General features: G+C 40.4%; 1 protein-coding gene across 4 annotated transcripts in view; it reads left to right on the top strand.

Moving 5' to 3' along the window:
• Nucleotides 1-17533, top strand: part of tnr (tenascin R (restrictin, janusin)) — a 230737-nt gene extending 213204 nt beyond the window's left edge. For 3 of the 4 annotated variants that reach the window (XM_080460230.1, XM_080460229.1, XM_080460228.1), the window contains 6 exons: nt 757-889; nt 2597-2748; nt 3573-3669; nt 13925-14086; nt 14561-14724; nt 16951-17393. In XM_080460230.1, coding sequence (XP_080316356.1) covers nt 757-889; nt 2597-2748; nt 3573-3669; nt 13925-14086; nt 14561-14724; nt 16951-17070 — 828 coding nt within the window. In that variant the 3' untranslated portion in view covers nt 17071-17393. Of the gene's footprint in view, nt 1-756; nt 890-2596; nt 2749-3572; nt 3670-13924; nt 14087-14560; nt 14725-16950 lie in introns of all 4 variants that reach the window. The other variant, XM_080460231.1, reaches the window with a different exon arrangement.
• The last annotated feature ends 6769 nt before the right edge of the window (nt 17534-24302 follow it).

The raw sequence follows: 24302 nt of genomic DNA, 5'->3' as shown, positions 1-24302 counted from the left end.
TCCCCGTGCCTGGCAGTTTAGTGTCACATCAAGAGAAATTGATGTCACATAGAAGCGGTCAAACGTCTCGACTCCTTAAGACGAGCTCAATAAAAGAGGATAATGTGGAGAGAAAAACAAAGGAAAGTGACTGTGCAGTAATGTCATGACTAAAATAGAAATGTTTGTTTCCTGATTGCTTCACAGCTTCTCAACTTGGCTGTCCGATTAGTCTTTTATCATCTTCTCTCTGTCTGTTTGCTCCTCCTCCTCCTCCTCCTCCTCCTCCTCCTTGCACCCACCCATCCACCCTTATCTCTTCTTGCTTCTCAGTTCCTCTTTTTTTTCCTGCTCACTTTCACACTCACATACGTCTGACATAAAAAAGGCAGAAGTGAAACCCGCAGGCTGGCCAATGGTTGTTTATAACATTTGAATCAACCCGATCAATTTTTTCCATTCCTCCTTTATTTCCGAATGTCTGTCACTGTTTGTGTTGCCATCGTGTGTTTTTGCAGCTTGATTAAACACAAAGCTGTCGTGTGTTTCCTGAGGAAGAATAGCTTAAGGGCTTCTTTGTTAACCTACATCTCTTTAAATCTCACAATCTCCATTCAGTGACTTCAGGGGTCTCTAATCCAATTTCTTTTCACCCTGAGGTTTGGACTGAACGCTCATTGAATTATTAGTTTCACAGAAGGTAATTTCTTTATCTGTTATCGCTCCTCTCCTACAGCAGGTCTTATATGAAAGAATTTGTTCCTGTCTGTGCTCTAGGAGCTGATCCTTGATGCAGAAGACACATGGATTCGACTGGAGGGCCTGGCGGAGACAGCGGAGTACACCGTCAAGCTCCAGGCAGCGAGAGGACTTGATACCAGTGCTGTAGTCTCCACCACCTTTACTACAGGTGCAGCTTGCGCAAACCTTCGCTCACATATTGTATCGCTTTGATTTGAGCTTAGAAAGTCACTTAACCGGCTGAGTTTTCTTGGTCTCACATAGTTTGCACTGCATTTCACATTACAGTAACCATAACAAAGGTTGCACAATAATGGCTCCTATTTTCCTCTCTTTGCCATGTAGCCCGAGGAGGGAGAACGCCATTAGGTTGCACCTGCAGGGTGGCTTTTGAGCTGAACAGCACGTTTCGCTCTCTGATGTGCTTCGTGCGTGACAAATAATATCCAGTCAAACTATTGCTAAAAAGCAGCTTATAGTATTTAGATTCAAATGCAGCTGTGCCAAGAGTATATAGCAATATTAAACCTACCACTGGCGTACAGTATTCCTAGGTAGTTGTGGCATATGGTGACCTAACCATTCATTTGAAGTTTCATAAAAGCAACAGCTATCGTCACTCTCTCATGCTACGGTTCCACCTGATCCTCCCATAATGCATCATCATCATCATCATCATCATCATCATCATCATCACCATCACGGCCTTCCAAAGAATTTGAGGTGCAGCGTCTCAAAAGCTTTGATCAGCTTGTTAACAACAACATCATCCAGCGTCTGTCGCTGGCTGCCCGTCCCCCTGGTATGATCACCAACTCACCATTCATTTCAATCAGCTGGCATGGATCCAAGATGTTCCTCTTCATTTCTAAAGTCTATCTGCTCTTATGAGGCAGACCAAATCATACCAGGAGCTGAATTTTAGATTTTATATACTTGCCATAAGAGGACCCCTTTGTTCCAATTTGCAGGGGGAAAATAACACAGTCTCCTATTGGGATCAATATGGTATAAGTAATGCAAGAGTGCGTTTCTCAAATGAGTTACTTGTAAGTAAACAGAATATGTTTTTGAAATGAAAAATGAATCAATTCTTAAAAAATATCTGATAGAGAGAATGAGATAAGATAGCATCCAAAATCCTGCCTGAAGAAGGATATTTAAAGTACGGTAAGTCAATGAAATGTAGACAGGCATTTCACAATCACCTCTAAAGCTCAATCTTCACACATTTTGAGGCGAGTAGGAAGTACTAACAGTAATCTCTGCTCTGAAGAGCAGCCCTGTGAAAGCTCTGGATGTACTTGGGAGGCTTTTAAGGTTGAAATCTGAATTTTCAAATTAAAGCTGACAGGAAGCCAATACATTTTTAAGAGTTTGTGTGATGTCGGTGCCTCCAGGAATGTGGTGAAAAGATGTGCAATGGGCAACTTCTTTTGGTATATTTGCACGCAGTTTAAATTTGACTTGGATGATTTTAAGGAGAAATATCCGTCTGTTTAGTTTCTGACTGTTCCATTATATTTACCGACCAGTTACTATTTTATTGTGTCAGTTCAGTAAGTAGCGTGACCTTATCTATCACCAGTTTTGTTGAGTTTTAAGACTTAATGTAAATCTGCAGGCCTTCAAACAAAACATTACTTTAAAATCACTGTGAAACTTAAGATTTTAGTGTCACTCGCTGTAACTTATTTCATATTACTAATGTTGATCTGATAATAATTAATAAAACCATCTTGTACATGATAATCAAATCTTTACTGTTTCTATCCAAGCATACATGTGCATTTCAGCAAACAGCCAGTATGTGGACGGGGGGGGGGGGGGGAGCTAATTATAACTTGTCATCGCTGACGTTTCTGCTCCTCTCCAGGGAGTCGTCTGTTTGCAACACCTCAGAATTGTGCTCAACACCTGCTGAACGGAGAGACTCTGAGCGGCGTCTACACCATTTACATCAACAGAGACCCCAGCCAGGGAGTCCAGGTGTACTGTGACATGACCACGGATGAAGGAGGCTGGATTGTAAGTGGTGGAGAGAATTCTACTTTTTTATACCTGAATAATAGTGGATTTACATATTACATACGTTACATATATCAAATTACTTTTTTTTATATTTAAAAAAAAAAAAATAAAGAGTACAGTTCGTTAACTATTTTGCTGTGTATCCATATATTCCTCTGTAGTGGAGCCCATTTGAGTGTGAATGCTATCTGAGACTGTGTGAGAAGTGGGAACTGTAGTGCAGCCCAGTAGAAGTCTGATCGCAGCGGGAACCAAAAATGTCTCAACAGACCAAACACAGGATGTGACAAGTGTTAGAGACTATTCTTTGCCTGCCTGGGGCATATTTGGATTGGGGAAATTCCTGCAGCACGTCTTGATACATTGAGATCTTCACCAGGTTTTAAAAAGACAAGAAGCACACAGTTGCATTTAATGTAAAGTTTAGTTGTATGTGACGGAAATATTCTGCCGTATAATTTTTCTGATGAATTCACTTGATATGCAAAAATATCAATGTGAACATATCTGTACCTCTCGAAGGGGTGGCTATGGCTCGGTTGGTGGAGCGGTTGCCTCCCAGTTGGAAGGCCACAGGTTTGATTCCCAAGTGTCCTTGAGCAAGACACTGAACCTCATATTGCTCATATGGATGGAGAAGGTGCCTTGCCCATGCAAGGCGACTCGCTTGGTGTGTGAATGTGATCAACGACGTAAAGCACTTTGGGACTGCTCAAGCATTTGAAAAACACTATATAAGTGAAATCCATTTACCATCTATTGCTTTTAAAAAAAATTTCTTCATTTTTTTAATCCTGTCCTATTGCCATGTTGATGCTCAGGTGTTCCAGCGTCGTCAAAATGGCCTGACAGACTTTTCCAGAAAGTGGAGCGATTATCGAGTTGGCTTTGGTAACCTGGAGGATGAGTTCTGGCTTGGTAAGTTTCTTTACTCTGACTTTATTGTTTTTATTTACTTTTTATTGTTGTTTTTTCAGAAAATGTAACAGAAATACAAACACTAATGGAACGAGGAGCAGGGGAAGATCTATCTCTAAAGCAACATCTCACACATATCTCACTATGCTCATGTGACTATATTCTTTCTTTTCTGGTAGAGTTTGAGGTTGCGCCCCCCTATGTTGGCATGTTGTTACTACACAAAATCAGGCCTGGCAATTTAAACATAGATGAGCCATTTTCACCAAATATCAACAAAGATATCAATTTTACATCTCAATTTAAATGTGATTCTCTCCATAGTGTATATATCGTAAACAACATCAGTTCAGTCATTTTCTGGTTAGTTGCTTGCGATTAACAGTAGTCTCAATAAACCTTTAACCCATTTTGCACATTTCACTTCCTCCATATAGTTGAGGTACATGATTTTAAAGTCAAAACAGATTTTAAATTGAAAAACAGCCTCCAGGACGCCATGGACAATTTTCCAAAATGGAGCCACAGAGGGACAATCGTAAAAGATGTGAAAGTGGTTGACAACCGTGTTTCCAATGGACCTCCAACAAGCAGTCTGACCAGTGTACTAGCTTTCTGTGGTGGAGTCCAGAGGAATTGAGACAAGTTTTACCAGCTGTATTTCCTCCAGGAGGGAGAGCTTGTTGTTAACCGTTGCTGTCTGCAGATTCTGTTCCATTCTTCCACTATCATCGTGACGTTTCCCTCTGCTTCCCATCTTGTTTTAATGTCCAGTGTATGATCTCCTTTCAAATTCTGGAGGACACGGTATAGTCTTGAAATCATTTCTTTGTAGGCGCCAATGTTGTTGGCTTTTTGGGGGGGGGGGGGGGGGACAAACCTCTGACTTTGTGAATGAAATAAAAGTAGCAAAATTGCAGTGAGAACTGCAGAATCATCACTTAAGATCAACACTGTCTTGTGCTCGGATCGGAACAGCAGTGCAACACAGATTACTGAAAGAATTCTAAGTGATTGTAGATACTGATGTCTGACTTAGGCCTTTCTTAATAAGAAGCAGTTTTATGATAGCATTGGTGTGAAATATTACCTAAGCATCAGCGTCATTTTAGTGAAGGCGCATCTTTTTCTCTCGCATATTTCAGCAACCGGTTTCCTCCAGCAGTCCAAAAACATGCTCACAAGGTTAAATGGTCACCTCATGTTGACCCACGGTGTGAATGTGAGTGCGTGTGCTGTGACACCCTGTGATGGACTGACAACCTATCCAGGATGTATGCATGGATGGATGGATGGATGGATGGATGGATGGCTGGATGGCTGGCTGGATGGATGGATGGGATCTCTAAAATAATGTGGATGTTAGCTGGTTTTCAAAGAATTAAATGCATCGTCTAATATCCAATTAGATCAAAAGAACTGCACAGCTGGAATAAAAAAAGTATCCAGGATCATATTAATGTTCACAGTACGTCACTCATGTTGCTGTCAGGAAGACTGACACTTCTGGAATAATGAAGCCGTTCCTCCAGTGAACAGGAGTTTACAGGATTAGAAAACAAAAGCTGCTTTTGATAATGCTAAAGTTAAAGCCAACAGGGAGAGAGAGCAGCTCTCCAACAATTCTTATGTACAACAAAGGTAGGCTCACTGGAACATCAGCAATTTTAACTGCATTATTTGTTTCATAATGTAATCAATTACAAACTTATCACTCCAAAGAGTAGAAGTGCTGTTCACTGCTAATTGGTGACATGACGACCAGACCAAGTGATTAAAACAGTGATGAACAGAACGGCATGACTGTCACTGTCACCATTTAGTTAACGTATGTACTGTCATTCTCAGTCGAGTTTATGTGACTGAGGGCAGGCTGCCCAGCATTTCTTGTTTTTTGTTGTTGTTTCTTTTCCTTTCTTGGCAACCCCAAATAAAAATAAAAAAAGTGCAGTTTAAGTAGTAATATGTATGTAAAGTCAGGTTTGCTGCTCCTGCATTTCTGCAGCCTGTCAGTCTGTTTGCTATATTTCAGCAACAATTTATGGCCGGTGTTGAGCTGCTACCTGCCACCCATTTAGTTCAATTTCTGCTCCACTTGTCTGAAGGCAATATCAGCTCCTCTATCTCCTCACTTCCCACCTGACCGGAGTGGATCCAATAAGTACAATCAATAGAATTTCATCGCTTTAACTTAGTTTTAATTGATACATCTCGTTTATGAACATAGAAGATGTCTTCAACGTTTTGTGCAGGATAAAGATATTTCAATTTGTACAGAGATTGAGAGGCACCCTGCCACTCTTTTCTCTCTCTCTCGCTCTCTCTTTCTCTCTCTTCACATCTTTAAGCACTTGACTTCACAAAGTCTATCCGATTCATTGCCGGAATCTCTGAAAGCTCATCTCTCCCCGAAACGACTTAGTAATTGTTTTTAGCGTTGCTCCGATCCGACGACAAAACAACATAACGTCCTCCCAATTTTGATGGACTGCTGAATGTTTGTCGCTCTTCGCCTACCACCTCCAAATCTCATTATGAGAAAATAATTATATTCATTAGAAAATGTGCAAATGAGTCATGTTTCTTCATGGGCCGGTTTTTATGTTATTGTTTTGGTGCAGATTATTAGAAGGAAATATTGCATGAATATTTCATGGAGTGAATCGGGACCTTGAGAGGAATGTTTTAGGGAACTTTTTGATAAAAGAAATTAAATAACACCGGGGGGGGGGGAATCTATGTGGCATTGCATTATCTCCACATTATAACAGAAGGGAAGTCTGTTGCTTTGCTGTTCACAAATAATGGACCATTAATGGAAGAAAGCTCTGAACCATTAGTGACTGAGCACTAATGAGTAAAAGCAGAAAGTTGTGTGTGCACAGCTGCATGTATATTTATGTATAAGTGCACATGCAGATACTGTATAAATTAAAATGAAATGAATGACCAAATGTATGTCTGAAGCAGTTAAATAAATAAATCGATCCTGCTTAAAATTACAAATACAAGGCTGAACAAATGTTTGCAGAGCATATTGACTCTTAACTTCAGTACTGGTATTGATAATACCTTCATTTAATGTATCTCTTATAACTTTTGAGCTGTGTTAATTAAAAAAAACAAACAAGTTATGATAAATAACAAACTATGTGAAATTGGCTACAAGTGAAAATTTGCAAGTTTGATTTAAAGTGAAAATAGAAAACTTTGATTATTGACGCATTCTGCCTGTTGCTGTTTGGTACGTTTATAGTCAAGCAGCTTTCTACTGCAGAAGCTCTAAATCTTACCCTTAATAACACTTTTCATTTCATTCTATTAACTGAGCCACTGTACAAAATTCGGGGGAAAAAATTTTAAATGGCAGAAATAAGTTGGTTGGTTTTAATTTGTCAGACTTCTTCATTGAGTGGTAACTGCATTTGATGTTTTATTTATCTGTCAGCTGTTTGTTTTGGCCTTTATAAACCGCCACTGGGAGGCTGATGAGAGGGTAACTGTTCACGTTCAAACACAACTGGAAGAGTTGGATTTCTGTCTGTGTTTGAAAATTAATAATGTATGTGTTTCAAGAGAGCGGGGGAAATTACTCACCTAGGGGTACGCGCACACACACGTCATGCAGGGAGAAATCAATCTTCTTTGAAGACTACAAAGCGTTGAAGTCAGGACAGCGAGGTATGAAATGACAGTGATGTTCTAGCCTTCCTGACCTGGGCACCTGAAGGCATCACATTTAAGTGTACTGGCACAGTTTTGGAGGATTTTTAATAGCTGAGTCAGTGCAATGAAATAGAAAGACACTTCTGCGTATCTGGCTCTGTTCATCTGACCTGTTTTTTCTACAGCTGAATCAGCTTTAATCTGCCCTCTCAGTTCTGAACGCACAGCCACTTCAATCTCCAGGGTCCACTTTTTTTTTTTTTTTTTTTTGAGGGGGGATGCATTTCAGGATGCATTTTCTGCCCCCTTTTCCACGCTGCTTTTCTTGTTTTCTGCTCTCTCTCAGTGCATAAAAGCATCTTAATGTGACCTCAGGGTGTGGAGCAGCAAGAGATGCCGCATAATGCCAGAATAAAGATAAAATGCCAGCAGGGAGCACAGTGACCTCAGTGTACAGCACAAATACTTAAGCCTCCTGCATGAATCTGACCTGTGAAGCTTCAAATGTTTGTGCAAAGAAGCTACACCACCACAACCCTTAAACAAAGCCATAATTTGGATTATGCCACCTTTATACACTTGAGTATTTTGCCCTCCTACTGTGATTTGTTTTAGATATCAGGGGAAATTGATCCCCTGAACTAGTGTCTAATTAACTTCCCGATCCCACCAGGACATGGGCAGTTCAAATGATATCCTGAGATATAGGCAGCTTTATTTATGTAGGGACGCATTTTTAACCATGGGAAACGGAACAGTTTTTAATCCAGGAACAAAATCCCTGGGGGTTTCTGACAGTGCACCACACTGCTTGCAGTCATCACCCTTGATTTTTCTTGTTAGATATATTTTCTTTTTGGATGTAAAAGTTAATGACAGTTGAATCATGTGTGGAGCACAGTGTGAACTTTCTTACCATCAACAAATAATTTTTAAAAAATGTATCATTTCCATTAAGTAAAAGTATTTTTTAACCATTAGTGAAAACCATGTACTCACCTTCAATCAATAACTATTTGATAAACTATGCAAAAACAAAACTTTTGAATGATTTGGGGGTTTTTTTGGGGGGGGAGGGGCAATAAGTCTTATAACTTTTTAAACCCAATATATTTATTTTGAACGGTTCCGCATTTTTCAGGTGCATTTATGGCATCAGAACCAAAGTTGAGTGTGTGGGTAGGTTGACTCATCGGACTGGAGGTGTCAACAACACATGTGGATATCAGACAGCAAAAGAAGCCGGGTTCAACACATCTTCTAGGAATTAATGCTTCAACAGTACAAACATGAAACTCAGAGTACAATGTAATAAGATAGTAAAGAGTAAAATGTTTTTTTCACAGCGTTGCAGAATATCTATCCTCTTTGAATTAATATGGTGACTATCCCATTCATTATATCTATTTTTGATAAGCAAGCTGCAAATAACCTGCAAATAAAGCTTTTATTCTCAATAAATCCAGGATTAATTATGATATTATGCTTATTGTATGGCAAGTCGTTACGTTTTTGAATTAATACATTTTTTAATAGGCCAAAAATTGTTAAACTATTAGCCATTATTACATTATTGATTGTTACAAGATATAATGCCATAAATCGTAAACCAAGTCCAATTGCCCCCACACTAGTTTTGTTTGGTCCATTTCAAGTGGGCCAGACAATCTCGGATAGCTGGCTCTCTTTGTGCGTGTCTGAAAGCTCATCAAAAAGAGAATAGCTCATAGATATGAAAACATAGTTCTGAGTTCACTTGCAAGCGATTTCTGTTGCAGGTTGTTTCCAGTGGGAAATGCTGGTGGACTATTAGGCAGAACAAATGTAAGAAGTGAACCGGGAAGGGAGGCATTTCGAGTGAAAAAAAACAAAGGAAAATAATAACAAAATAACAAAGGCAGGCATCATTTTTAAATTGCTCTATTGTTTGTTGCTTGTTTTGTTTTTTGGTGGGGTGTGAGTGTGAGGCAGGCTGAGTCAGATAGAGTTTAATTTTCAATTATGGCCAATCAATGAGCCACATTCAGTTTTTCTTTGTACTTTTTTTTTTTAATTCCGACTCTGTGTCTGGACTAAGAGAGTCCCTGATGAACAGCTGTTCTAACTGCAGCACCACTGTCAGAAGGGCTGTGGGAAGGTGAACCAAACCAAATGCAAACGTGAAAGTTTTCAAAGTAAAATCCCTGTACTATATTGGATTATCCTATACAACAGTGGGATATACAATAACCCAGATGACTTCGGGGGCTTTTCCACCAGAAAGAACCAGGTGCTGTTTTGGGGTCAGGGCCGGATTTAGCACCAGTTCTTTATGTTTCTACTTCCAAAGCCCCGGCCTCACAGGGGTGCTAAGCTGGCACCAAAATCGTTGCAGGGCCAGAGCGAGGCCTGACGCATCATCAGCTGGGGGCGGAGTTATCGCCACCTAAGGGGCGGCAGAGACGCTGTACCGGAATTCTGAAATCTACAGCGAACATCGCCAAAGCAAGATGGACGTGAAAAAACACCAATAGAGTGACGAGGAGACGCGATGTTTTCTGGCTCTTTGGCCTTCATCCGAGGTGTCGGCCAAACTAGATGTAGTGACCCGGACGAAACCGACGTATCAGGGAATTCAACGGGACATGGCTGTGGCGGGGTACGCTAGGACTGTCCAGCAGCTCCCGAATTAACTTAAAAAATTGAAAAAGGAGCACCGGGACCAAAAACGTGAGGTTCTTCTTCGTATTCCTCATCCTTTTCCAGCAGTTTAGACGACTTTCAGCACATTGCTGCCTCTCGGAGGTTTTGGACTGATGCAAAGACGTTGCTCTCACTCGGCTCCCTTGACAATGAAAAAACAACCGGCTCTTTAGAGGTACGCATTTAAGAACTGAGAAGAGCGCCGGCCCTGAACTAGCACTTGGTTCTTTTTGGTGGATAAGCCCCTATTAGAGTCTTCAGACAATAAGAAGCTGTTTTGAACAATCACAGTTACAATTCCCGGCAATACTTTTCCTTAAATCACGTTTGGTTACCTGCCCTGTTAAGGGGAGCTACTTAATACATTTCTCTGTTCTAAATTGCCATGAAATGTCCTGTCTTCTGTGTCTTTTTGTCCAGTCTGTATAAAATGTAAACACTGCTTTCATACAGATGGCCACTGCAGCGCCAGTACATGACCTTCACTCTTCTTTCAAGAGATCAGGTCACAGTCGTCTCTCACGAGAGCCGTTGTGGTGAACATTCAGCTAATCGCTGCCGCTGCACGCCGAACAGCAATGTGCTGGACAGTAAGAACCATAAACATTGATATTAAATCTACTCAAACTGGAAAGAAAGAGGCACTTACTAGACCAGCAGTAAAGAATATGGAAATTGAGCTTTCATTATTACCAGTTACAGTTTGAGAACGACCACATTTACTGCTGCTCGAGGACAATTTATTCTCTCCACTCACTGACCTCGACCAGTTTCATGCCGAATACAATGTCATTTTCATGAGGTAATAACAGAGAGAAAGCAAGGGTGGCCACGTGCGCTCTGTGATCATTATCCTATTCTCTTTCCCTTTTTTTTTTTTTTTTCCAAATTCCACCCACCGCTTGTTTCTATTTCACTGTGAGGCTAAGCCCGGTAATAAAATATGATATAATAGGACAAAAGTGCAAGTGTGTGTCAAAATGTATTTTTAATTGCTTCAGTCTGATCCCATAAAGTGTAAAAAAACTGTAAAGAAGAAATAATGAGTCGTAGAATAATTCCTCATAATACATTGATAATATACAATGGAAATTAGAGTTGACTGAATTTTAAACACAGTTTTATTGCAATAATTGCTTTTCTCTGTCACCTTAAGTGCCTTAGGGTTGTAAAATAGATTTTATCTGCTTCATGTTCACATATTACACTTTTTTTTCCCCCTGCACTTCCAGATTTCTACTCTCCACTTCTTATCTGTGAGAGCTTGAAGACTTTTTTTTTTTCCCTCCAAATATTCAGAAAAGGTGCACATGTGATGCTTCTGCTGGAGGTTAAGCAGGAAAAAGGCTCTTTTTTTTTTCCACCCACAAATAGGTGCTTGTTGTAATCTGATAGTGAAGGCAGCTCCAATCGCTCAGGTCGGCGTGTGGCCTTATCAGCTGCCGGGGGTTCAAACGGGCCTCGTATCTGCTGCCTTTCAGATAGAGAGCAAAGCCAAGCATCACAGAGAGCTGCAACATGTGGCATTTGAAGGAGGACCGCCGGTGACAGTGTCCACCACTCGACGGCGTCAATCATACACAGCCACAAGAGCGGCTGACAGGAGGCGTCTGACACGAGTGCTTATCAGGAGTCAAACCATTAACCCACAAAGCTGCTGGTGGCAACAAAGCTGTCAGAGAGGAGAAAACATCCAGGAGAAAAGTAGAAAGTGCACTTTCCAGAACGAAACCGGAAATAAGAGGAAACAACAAACCACGGGGCAGGGATTTAGATTATCTCACGGTCACATGTGCTGTCTTTGCACATGTTGGTTTGACATGAAGTGTCAACTGTCTCCTTCACAATTCGTGCCAAACACATGCAATGTTTTTGTCTGAAGGGAGAAGAGAGGAAGGTTTAGTTGGAACATTCAATGCAGACTTATTGTGGGAGTACAAACATTGTGATCCAAACTGTTGTTCGTCAGTCAGTCTTGCATGAGCATGTATAGAAAAAAATAATAATTTTCTGACACAAAGTGAGCTTTGGATGTAGCTTTGGATCAAAGCAAAGATATGTTATGATAAGTCAGATAAGATAAGTTATGAACATGAGATATCCTGAGTAATGTCTCACAAAATTCTAAACTCATAGCAGCATACCGAAGAAAGTGCTTCAGAGTGAACTGAGCCACCTCGTACTATCAGCTTTACCAAACAGGAACGTTTTTAGCCTAGAAGTAGAAAAGGTTGGAGCCTCCTCCAAGTCAATCTGAGGGGTCATTCCACAAGAGACGCTGAAAGCCTGGAAACTCTGGGAGTATCCATCAGGCTCCACAACCAAACAAATACATCTGCTGTTTGATGGATGAACACAACATTGTGGCAGTTGTGCACGCCACTGCCGGGTTCACCCACAGAGGCACGGAGTCAGAGTTCCAGTTCGCCACTGTTAAGTATTAGTGAAGGTTTTCTTATAACCATATATATTATCCTACTTCCGTGGAGAGGTCAATTTATTTAGTTTGTTATATATATATATATATAAAGTAATATTTTAATAATAATAGTAAATTAATCTCTATATCCCCTTGTTTGTTTTCTTGAGGGATTATCTCAGTATTTATTTATTATTTTTGTAGGATTCGTTAAAGCCCGCCTCTCCGCCTATAAATAGGCGGTGTCTAAAGCGTTCGGGGCTGCCCTCTATCGATGAATCCCGTACTGACACGCAGCCCGGCGGCTTCTCTACTTCGACCTCTCCCATTCGTACCCGCAGTCAGGCGGCTTCCTTCTCCGGCGTTTCCGCCTTCGTTGTATGTTTGGTGTTAGCACAGATCCTTTTTCCCTGGTGGGATCGGTGGTCCTGTTTTCGTTTTTTGTTTGTCCTGCAACAGTAGGTTGGGGGTTTTGTTTGTTAGATTGGGTGTTGGTAACCGGCTCCGACGGCCCTGTACAGGGTTGGCCCGGTACCGCACCTGTTTGTTTGTTTGTGCCAGCCCACCAGGTACTTGTTCTTTTGGATATTTTTGGTAGTTTAGGACACGGGGTGGTTTTGGGTTTTGGCGGGGTCTAGTTTGTACATAACCCGCTTGTTTTTCAGGTTCAACGTTTTTTTTAATTAAAAACCCACGAGTGAATTAAAAGAAAATTAAATAAAAATTGTAAAAATCCAACTGTCTCCCAGTGTCCTTCCAGATATGTTCCGTCCCTCCTCGGGGTGTAACAGCCACTATTCTTTTATTAGATAAACAAAAACACAACAAAAACTCACACAGACACAGCACTGTCTATCTCCCGCCTGTCACTCTATATGTGACGTAATGCATCTGAATAAGGCTCTTCAATGGGCATATCGGTGTGTGGCATTCCTGATAGTTGTGGAGCATGCTTTTGGCTGGCCAAAAAATCTCCTGAGTGTGTGGATTAGTTGTGATGAACGGAATACAGTGTGACAGCATTCGCTCTCCTGCTGCATCCTCCTCTCTGTGGCATTTCTCTGGATGTGGCACAATCTGGAGCGTGTGAACTGTACAGAAGCTGGTGGTAGAATGACTGGGGCGTGTGTGGAGCCAAATATATAGCTGTGCACATTGGCGCGCAACACCGCGGAACAATAATGGTGACCGTGCGTAGTGACTCGTGATGATCCGCCACCGTATCATGCTTTTACTTGTAACGGATGATAACAGGTCGCGACTGTCCGTGATGGCGTGCGATGCCTCTGCCCTGAATCATATAATTATAGGTCAAAATCATGATCCCTGATTCGGGGTTGAGATTCGTGCCGTTCCTGACTTGTCGTTGTTATGTGGAAACGCACTTTTAACATTCCTTTGTGGTTTGATCTTGGGTAGAGGTGTTGGTATCGTTAGTTCGAGAGATACTTTCTGCCTTGACTATAAGTACGTGCCATTTCTCTGCAGGTCTGGACAACATCCAGAGGATCGCTGCCCAGGGTCGATACGAGCTGAGGATTGACATGAAGGATGGACAGGAGTCTGTGTATGCCAATTATGACAAGTTCTCCATTGGCGATGCAAGAAACCTCTACAAGCTCAGGATAGGAGAGTACAACGGCACTGCTGGTACGTGACTGCGAAGTAGCGCGTGGATTAGTGAACACACCTCAATTCCTTCACATTTTCACTTTCTACTCAAACAACTGTGGATAGTTTATTGTCACCAGTCCACTAATGAAATGCATGTATTTGGACGTAAGCTGCAGAAGACCACTCACACACTTCGCACAGCAATAAATAGAACTGCGTATGAAGCTTTATGTTAAAATGACCCCTATTGTGATATCTGAAATAGACCTCAGCATTTCCACTCAGTGTTTTTCTCAGTCTGTTGTCAAATCTATATGTCAGAATCACTTCCTTGTGTTTGTAATCATTAATCCCCCCCAGCTGAGTTCCCTTTTCACTCCCCATGTCTCTCTGTCTGACTGCTGCTTCCCTGATCATTTCTGCCTCTCCCATTAAGACCCTTTGTTATTCATTCTTATTTGCTTTATTCATTCACTTTCTGTCTCTTTCTCTTCTCTTTTCTGATCCCAGGTGACTCCCTGAGCTACCACCAGGGCCGGCCCTTCTCTACTAAAGACAGAGACAATGACATTGCCGTCACTAATTGTGCCTTGTCCTACAAAGGAGCCTGGTGGTACAAGAACTGCCACCGGGCCAACCTCAATGGCAAATACGGGGAATCCAGACACAGTCAGGTCAGTCCTTCATTACATCTAACACACCTCAAAACTGCAGACACTGAAGATAATTGTGACGTAATCAATTGTTTTAATTTCATCCAGAAAGATAGCAAGTTTCAGAGCGGTGAATTTTTACATCCAAACATAGCGACACTATCATTTTGAATCGGCTCAAGAAGCAAAATTGTGTTTATACCATTATCAGAAGTGGGGTCATCTTGGAAAATGGTGGTCAAACATTCTTCAAAGACACCTTTACTTCTTCCTCTGCAATGACAGGACGCAAAAAGCTGAATCACTGACAACGTTCACACTACTCACACTGCTGAAGGTTAACAGTGGCTGTGAAGTAGGCAAACTATTTATTCTTCAACTAAAAACCATGGACTCAAAGGAGGATGTGACGCAAATGTAACAAGACAACAGACCCTCTTTGCACAAGCTTGTGTAATTATTCGAACGCTCACAAGAAAAGCAGAGAGAGAAAAGGACTTCTCATCTTTTAATGTCTTCTCAATGGGATTTTTGTCACTTTTACTCTCCATGGTTTACCTCATTTATTGAATTCTAATTCATTTCATCCCTTTTTTTTTCATTTTCCCTGGTTAAAAGCAGTCCCACTACAATTAGTCGACAGGGATTTCTGTAGATTTCTTTTCAGAATGACATAATGATCCCACTTTTTCAACACGTGGGCCACTTTCAAGTGAAAAAACAAATGTGACCATTCGCCTCTGTTTGAAGGAAACAACCCAAGAGTGGTCACTTGAAAAGGATGACATTTTGCAAGAGTGTACTGACATTTACAAAACTCATAAACATGTACCAGAGCGTTGATTAAAGGTTAAAACTTTTCACTTTGAAATGCTTGTAATTAGTTAGATCTCTCACACTTTTTTAACAACATGCATCTTGATACTTAAGATAATGGAGTTTTAATGAGACAGAAACTACAACCGCATCCCGTTTATTTTATTTCAACTGAATAGATCCAGTTCAGTGAATTTCAGTGACGCATGTCCTCAACAAGCACGGTTCGACCAGTTCATATTATTAAAGTGTTTATGAAGACCGAGGCTTTTATTCACAGCACTGAACAAACATGTGATTCTGACTAATAGCCACTGCTACCTGGTTCTCGCAGAAGCTTTATCTTCCTTTTGCTCGGTACATGTGAGGTGGGAGTTGGGGGCTTTGTGTGATGAGCCTCTATCTCTCAGCTTCAAGCTGAAATGGCTCGACAAAGCCAGCGAGGTGGCTGTTTCTTTAATGCAGTGATTAAGCTGAACCACAGAGGCTTCTTTCACTTGGCTCTCTCCCTTCGTCTTCATCTTTTGATGGCTTTAAATGAGAACAGGTGGAGGCCGAGGTGGACGGAGGAAAATGGAGGCATAAAACTGCAAATCAAAAAGCTTTCACGCAGGAATACAAACACATTTCCACTGGGCGGTAAACCTGCTTAAAATAACTCCTATCTACATTGTATCCAGATGTCATTTTAATTACATTTATCATTTTTATAGCTCTGATGTCTACATTAAAGGTCCAATGAAGAAGCAATTGCTTTGTCAATTTTTCCCCAGTGTTCAATATCTCTTTTTCTAAATGAACCTTCAATTCTTTTTTTTCTTTTTTTTTTTTTAGGTCTATGCAAGTCACAGTTACATACACGGAAAACTACAACTAAGCTAGAACAGAGTAGTTTTATATTTATTTGTGAAATTACAGTTGCTGCTCCCTTAATCTAAATTTAGGAAAACTTTAGTAGTTTATTATTCTTATTAGTTGCAGAGATAAAATGTATAGAATTCAAGCTGATATTTAGATATTTACATCCTGCAGTAAGGAAAGTAAGCATCACTTTAATAAGTTTTGCACCATTAAACATCAACGTTAGGATCAGATTATCACACATGATGGACACCAGTGTCCACATTATTGCATTTCTCATGCACCTGACCCGACATGAGGTCATTATGGGTTATTCAAACCTCTGAAGGCCCACAGTTTAAAATCAAAGCCAAACTAAAACACAGTTTGTAGCGTAGAGCCTCTGCACACACCACACCATAATTGTTTTTGTATGATTTATCCCAAAAAGATGACAAGGAAGACAGCATGCTATGAAAAGGCCACTCTTTTGCCCATTAAAGTCCCTGAATTATCATTCCCGCTTAAGACATTTTGTCTGAACTAATAAATAAAATTGCTCTGTCATATCTTGCCTCTGTCTCCTCACAGGGAATCAACTGGTACCACTGGAAAGGCCACGAGTTCTCCATCCCCTTCGTGGAGATGAAGATGAGGCCGTTCAACTTCCGTAGCATCAGCAGCAAGAGGAGGCGGTCCGCAGATGTATAAACTAACCTCCTCCAGCGCGCCCAGAGTCGCAGATAAATGGAGTCCGGATGATTTTCAGCGCTGCTTGTTGGCCTCACTCAGGCTAGAATGTAACTGAGCCCACACTCATTAGTATTTGGTGAAATATTTTAAAACATTAATATACCGTTAACCACAATTAGGGAGAGGTTGGCAAAGGGGCTTAAAACAAAGTCGGAACTCCGTTGATCTGTGACCTGGCAAGCTTTAGCTGTCTCACCCTGCTGTACTTCTACCCAAATGATAGAAGACACTGTATGTAATTTATTAAATACCTTGAATGACAATGGTTCCCTTTGCTGTACAAAAAAAAAATAGGAAAGGCAAACCGGGAAGCTTTGGGTTTTGTTTAGTTTTTTCTTGAATCTGTGATTTGCCTTTCCCTGGATGTGAGAAAACGTGCTCAGAAATGCCCTCGAGAATGAGAGCTCGCATTATTTTAACCATTAGGAAATAACAATTTTAACAAAAAAATATACTGTATATGCCCTTAAAACCCCTAACTGTAATATATATACATATATATATTTTTATAACTGATATTGTGACAAAGTCCATCTATTTAATTTGATTTGATGCCTTGATTTTTGACCCGACGTCGAGTTAAAATCAACATGAAATTAAACCGCATCATTCACTCAGCAGTGCACCAGCAGCAGCTTCACGACTCACACATTGATTTTACTACTGACGACCACATCGTTTATGTTAATCATTAAAGCAGAATAGAAAAGACACTAAACTTTACTAATATTATTTCTATTGGCAGCCACACTGAAACAGTGTTTGCACTGTGAGAGGGAACACAGCAAGGCTATTGTTGTTCATCCGCTTCATTTTATTCAAACCTCAAGCAGATTTCGACAACTTTATTAGCTCTTTCTATCGCGACGCGGATGCTGCGTTTGCTTGCAGGGACGGTGACGTGCTGGTGGACGTGGTGTTTGACCAAAGATCTGCCCGATAAACTGTCAGCCTGCTGTTTGGAAAGACGGCGGCCAGTTCTGTCACTAAAACCGTTTTACTTATAGGACAAGTGTCGTGTTTGATAACCTCAGCATTCATTCCTGTTTTGTTTTTTACTTAATAGAAACTTTATGATAATCAGTCATAGAAGTCACGTTTAGAAACGTTTAGCTTGTGTCGATTTTATACTATTTGTGAAAACTAGTATTCCTTGCAGTAACTATTATGTTTTGGGCATTTTGCTCAGTTCAGTGAGGCACCATTTACTCCCATTTAGCTTCAAAATGTGAAAAACAACAATGTTTGAAACATAAGAAATGTTGACCCATAACCCGTCCTCCAGATGATATTGCTGGACTTGCAGTGCTCAAAAAGATTTAAAAGATGTAACGACATGATTGTTGAACTTTTAAGCTGCGAGTTGTGGAAGATGTCTGGCTTCAGTCGAACAGATTTAATCAGCGTTAGATAGCACTGTCTGAAAATATTCCTCAACACCATCCTGGAGTTGCAATTTTCCAAGAATTTTAGTGAGCGCTCTATAAAGGGATAATATCCCCGTGTTTCAGGGCCTTAAATGGTAATCTTGTCCCCAGGCATTATTTCATGCATCGTGATCACTAAACTCTATGCAGAATAAAAGTCAGGGTGGGCATAGTGCAGTTCTTCGCCTGGCTTCGCTCCCGTCGCTCGCTGAAATGAACTTAACAAAGAAAGCAGAACAGTAGGTGGACAGAAGCCAAGTCTTTTCTATTTTGTCTCCCTTTCCCTGCTCTTCTTCTCCTCGCTTCACATTTTAAAGCTCCCTGGTGAAACAACAAAATCAGCAAACGTGGCTGAAAATGGATTCTTTTTGGTGGTCCGGGCATATCCGCTGCTTGCCAACCAAACATTTTGTTTTATTCAGTGTTCACAGTGTCGTACAAAGAGCCCAGCGCCAGTTAGCGGAGTACAGTTTTGTGGAAGCTGTTTTGCTGTGGACTTTTTTTTTTTTCCTTTTTGGAAAGAAATCATTTCTGTCGAGCAAAAAAACACTATTGCACAACTGGCTGTTCTCCACTCCAGCTTCGCACAGTCAATAATTAAAAGGAGTGTTTTCTCGTAGAGGACACTGGAGACGGTTGCACCTTGTGGTAACACTTCCAATTCCTCCAAACAAGAATTAGTTTAGTAATCACCTCATCTATTCTGAGCATGCAGCGTAATCTTTATTCCACAAGTCAGAAAGTAGACTGCAAGTGCAGAGGACGTCTGTTTTAGGAGTAGAGTAGAGTAAAGGGATATATTCAATCTTCCATGTTTTCAAAATAGCATCAAATGCTTTCTATGGCCTTTAAATCTCTGTTGATATATGTTTAGCAAGGTTTAGTTGTAACCGGGGAGAAGCTTCAGGAAGTGGCCTTCACGGAGCCCAGGATCCTTTTTCCAATTGGTCAATAGAACAAGTGTGGGACTTGAGCATGGACGCACGAATCTACACTGGCTGAGTTTCTACATGCTACCTCAACCTCAACTTATTGTTCGTGGTAACTGTAAAACGTTGACAAGATATTGAGATGTAGACTTGTATGATTAACTGGTTCTTTTAACATACAACATGCCGATTTGCAGACAGAATCTGGTTTCCCCTCGCTCTCCCGGTTCTAATTATCTGAGCCTGGCTTTGCCAGCTCACCTTGCTTCCCTTTAGTAACAGGTTTGAGACAGAAAGCACGCATTTTCATTTGTTTGTTGCAATTGTAGTGATGGCAGCTTCACCACATAACAAGAAAATGTAGTTTCGATTAGATTTGAAAGAAATGAGGTTAAAGAAGGTCTGCGATATTGAGGGAATGTTAAAAATGTCCCCGGCTTCCACTCTCACTGCCACTCTCCCTGCAAGCAGCACATTTTATCCCATAAATGTTTTATTCTAACAAAATTTTTCTTCTTCAGACAGCTTTTCTATTCACTTTTCTCACTGAAGCGAACCAGCAGATCTTGCTCTCGTCACGCGACTGTGTATATTGTTTAGTTGTTTTGTTTTGTTTTTTTGTTTTGTTTTTCCATTTTAGACTTGAAGACAATAGCTACTGTCCCCTCTATAAACCTCCAATAATGTACTCATGTAGATATAGAGTTGAAGATAAAGTGTCTTTTGATGTGTTCCCCCTTGAGATGCAAACTAATCCAGAATGGCCTCTTGAGCATTTCTGCTGTATTTTTACTCGTTGCCGTGCTAAAAGGGTGGACGGAGCCCGCTGCATGTTGACTGGATTGCAATCAAGAGCCTGATAGTAAATAACAAATGTCTTGAGAATGTTTCAGTTTGACTCGTAGTCACTTTTATTTGCTGATCTGGGTCAGAAGATGCTCCTGAACTGGGTCTGTGAGGTAGAAATCAGCCTTTGAGCTTGAGTTTTCCCAGATTATTTTTACGTTTCAGTGTCACAGTGACTGTTTCAAACCGTCTCCCATAGTGTTTTTTAGTAGAATAGGGCGGATCTTCTGTATACTTATTTCATTAACTACTTAGATGAAGTTTGCCTCTGTGAGTTTTTGTACGAGGAACAAAGGTCAGGGAGCGTTGCAGAAAGGGAACAGAATGTTATTTGTACTGAGAGAGCAAAATCTCTCTCTGCAAGCTGCAAGGTGCTCTTAATTCCTGCAAGAAGAAAGTCACTGTTACATTTACAATGATTCTTTGCGTATTTCTTTTTCCAAGAATTCCAACTTTTTTTTCTTTTCGCATTCCTTGAAAACTACCATTATTAATTTATTATCTGTGTTTGTGTAATACGTAAAAAACAAAAAAAAACAAAGAAGAAGGCTTTTCGAAAAATTACATTTTAATTTCAGTAAATTTATAAGTTTTATTATGACGGATGAAAATATTCTTGATCTGATGTAATACCTCTGATTTTTTTCTTTTTGAAACGCAAGAAGAAATGTATTTGGCATTTATTCTGTATTTTGTGTCTTTTCATGTTGTTGAAGTCCATCTTTTCAGTCTACTGTTTGGAAACAACATCCCCTCGTTGTTAAAACTAAAAGCTCTGTCTTAGTAACAGGATTATATTCACACTGCTTGTGCCGGGCGGCCCAAAGTCACAAAACCTGCCCCATTTATTTATTTCTCCGTGAGTCCTTTTACGCCATTAAAAACAACACCCTGCTTTATTTCTTGGGTTTATACAAGCCTTTTCAACAGATATCCCAATCAAGCTTGGTGGTCTCTGTTATATGAGCCAGATATTGTAAATGCATTAATTTGAAATCATGCCATGAAAATGTAAATGCTGACAAAAATGTGATCTCGACTGTTTGAAAAGCTCATATAAGCTGAAATTATGGATTTTGTTGTTGGATAACCTTGGATATTACTGTCAAAATTAGCTCTAGTTTGACTTAAACATGTACTATATAGTTCCTTTTTTAATACATTTTCTACATATTAATAAAATATTCAAATAGTCTGAACTCGACTCTGGGTCACTTTGTGGGTATTTTGTGTATAGATAAACATTTCTGCATTAGCATACACAGAAACAAACTGATAAAAAGAGAACTCTTCACATTATCTTTGCGTGTTGGTATCTTTGCGATGCATAATCCTATTGAAGTCAAAACTTCCAGTAAAAAAAAGACAAGCTGTGGTTCCTGTAACGGCTCCCCCGGTTCACTCCTGAGAAATAACGATGAACATGAGGGATGACTCCATGTCCCAGACTTATCAAAGTCTCTGCACCTTTAATTGGAGACTAATAAACGACAGAGCAGGTCTGGCTTCTGCTCCTGGTGAGCGGTGACAAGTGCAGTCGGAGAGAACTGCGAGTGTGGGTTTCCTCTCTAACATATTTTCAGTATCCTGCATGTTCCAAAACTGTGGGTGGCTGAAGACAACAGACCTGACAGTTAAGAGTTTAAACAAGTATTTATTAACGAAGAACGTTCTCACCACATTGCAGCTCGTCCAGGTCACGACCGTGTTCTCCCTCCACCTATGGTGTAGGAAAGAGAGAAATCACATTTACACACACATTTAAACCACAAGAGGCAGATTTCTTCTGGAGACCACTCCCGGTGACTTCCTGTCCTCTCCGGTCCAATCACAGTGGAGGACTCCTTGCCTCACAGACAACCTCCTTTCTTTGAAGGCGGACTGAAGCCTCCAGTTTCAGGTTGAAGTCACTTCCTGGGTCCATGTTTGCATATCAAAAGCTACTGGGTGCTTCCAAATAGTCCCTCCTTTCACCTTTCCTATCCACTTTTCCTTAACCTCGGGGATGATGTCATGGGGTTAAGGAAAGGTGTTACGAGGCTTCCTAAAGGGGTGAGGGAAAGGCGATCACGTTGTTGTGACCATCAGACCGCACTTTCACTAGGTGGTGTAATGATAATCCACCGGCGGCGCAGGTTAGTGACGTCAGCTGTGGTGAAAAAACTTCCAAAAATGGACTACAAAAAGTGCATTTCTAACACTTTCCCATGTGCCTCTAAACGCTGATATAATCTGAAATATCACAAGGTTTGAATGTAAATCAAAGGAAAAGAGGCTTGCAGGCTACAAGGAACTAAAGTGAAACTGCTGCCAGGTGAATAAAGAACCTAACTGAGAATAGGCTGCACAAAAAGTTTACTTTATTGTGTTTGTTTCACAACATCCGCATTACATTCATAGTTGGGATCCGGGTTTTAGATTATTTAAAGTTGTTCAAGGCATGTTATTGCATTGGTAACTTAACATGATCTGCTTTGAGTCATCGTTAGATTCCCTGAACGCTCAGAGGAGCGGGTCCCTTTAAATGTTGTCGCCGCAAAGAATTGTGGGGCAGCATGAGCTCGCCTCCTTTGGTAAAAGATGCATCAGTGTTTCCCAGACTAAAGGAGGTTATAAAGGAAGCAACAAGCCTCCTTTCCTCAGCTTATTGAGAATTCGAACGTTCATTATCATTGCCGCCACTTAAACACTTCCGAGGTTTAAGGAAAAGTCGATACGAAAGGAGATAGGAGGGACAATTGGAACGCCACCCATTGTCTTTGAGTATCACTGAAACCAACATGGAGGCAAAGCACATAGTCGAATGCAAAACTATTGTCCCTGTATCAGTGAGGTTAAAATGGCAGACAGCATAGAAACATTTATTTAACGCCTCCAATATCTCTAATTTACACTCAGGAAGTCACAACATCGCGATACAACTTCATGTTATTTTCACATGAATGCCTTCAGTGATAGTAGATGCTGAGTCAAATACTGACGACTGAGTTTCCCTTTAGTTTATTGCTTTAGATAACAGATCACGTGGTCTTTAAGTCTGATCATATGTCCATGCAGCTGCCATCATAGTTTCTGTGTAAAAGTGTGAATGTAACTGGTAATAAAGAACTTTAACTTTTCAGAAAAGGAAATAACACACAGTATGAGCGAAGTTGATTTACATTTGGTTTCATTTATCAAATTAATTGTGTTGTAATTATGATTTTACAGTGCAAACTACTACGTTAAGTTATGACCTAGACCAAACCCAGACATCACATGTGGCCCTTTCGCTCCTCTTGACTGGAACCTTAGGTTGTCACTGGGAAATCTTGAATTGAAAAAATAAATAAACAAACCTCACTCTTTTTATTGGCTATATTGAATCTAAAATAGTCACATTTTTCACATTACTGCCCATTTTTACATTACTGGTCGGGTCTAGCAGCTTGGTTAGCACAGCAAACACTTGTTATCTCACAAATGTGTTTCAGGGTAGAACAAAAGGTGATTAATGAAAAAAGATATGGACTTTATTTACTTATTTATTGACAAAGTACAAGGAAAGTCTGAGAAAAAGTGTATCAGAGTAACAGTCACTCATAAAAATCTTAGAGTTGGTTCTTTTTGAGCAAAACTAAAGTCAACTTGTGTTTCAGCCCTCAATAGCAGTGCTGATGGTTCATGTGGCCCGTTGGGTGAGTAAGTTGCCCACCCCTGACTCAGAGTCTGCGAGTTCCGGTTTGAATCCTAATTGTGGGTCAAAGTGCATCTCACTTACATTAACTACTTAGAAAGGGTTCAGTCATTTCTCCCTTGTTAATATTTCTCTCATTTCAGGCTAAAGGGCACCTTAATTGGAAAAAGACTCAGCAAAGCTTTTTTAATTACATTTTTCTAGGATACGTATTGTAAAAAAATAACAGCAAAAAAACCCCACTGATCTCATGTTTATAGTTGATATTTAATTTTGTCCTTTTTTTGTGGCTCGGCTGGAAAAAAAAAAAAT

The sequence above is a fragment of the Lipophrys pholis genome (assembly GCF_963383615.2).
Source record: "Lipophrys pholis genome assembly, chromosome: 1".
NCBI classification, from domain to species: domain Eukaryota; kingdom Metazoa; phylum Chordata; class Actinopteri; order Blenniiformes; family Blenniidae; genus Lipophrys; species Lipophrys pholis.
Note: the sequence above shows the minus strand (reverse complement) of the source record. Positions and strands in the feature narration are given on the sequence as shown.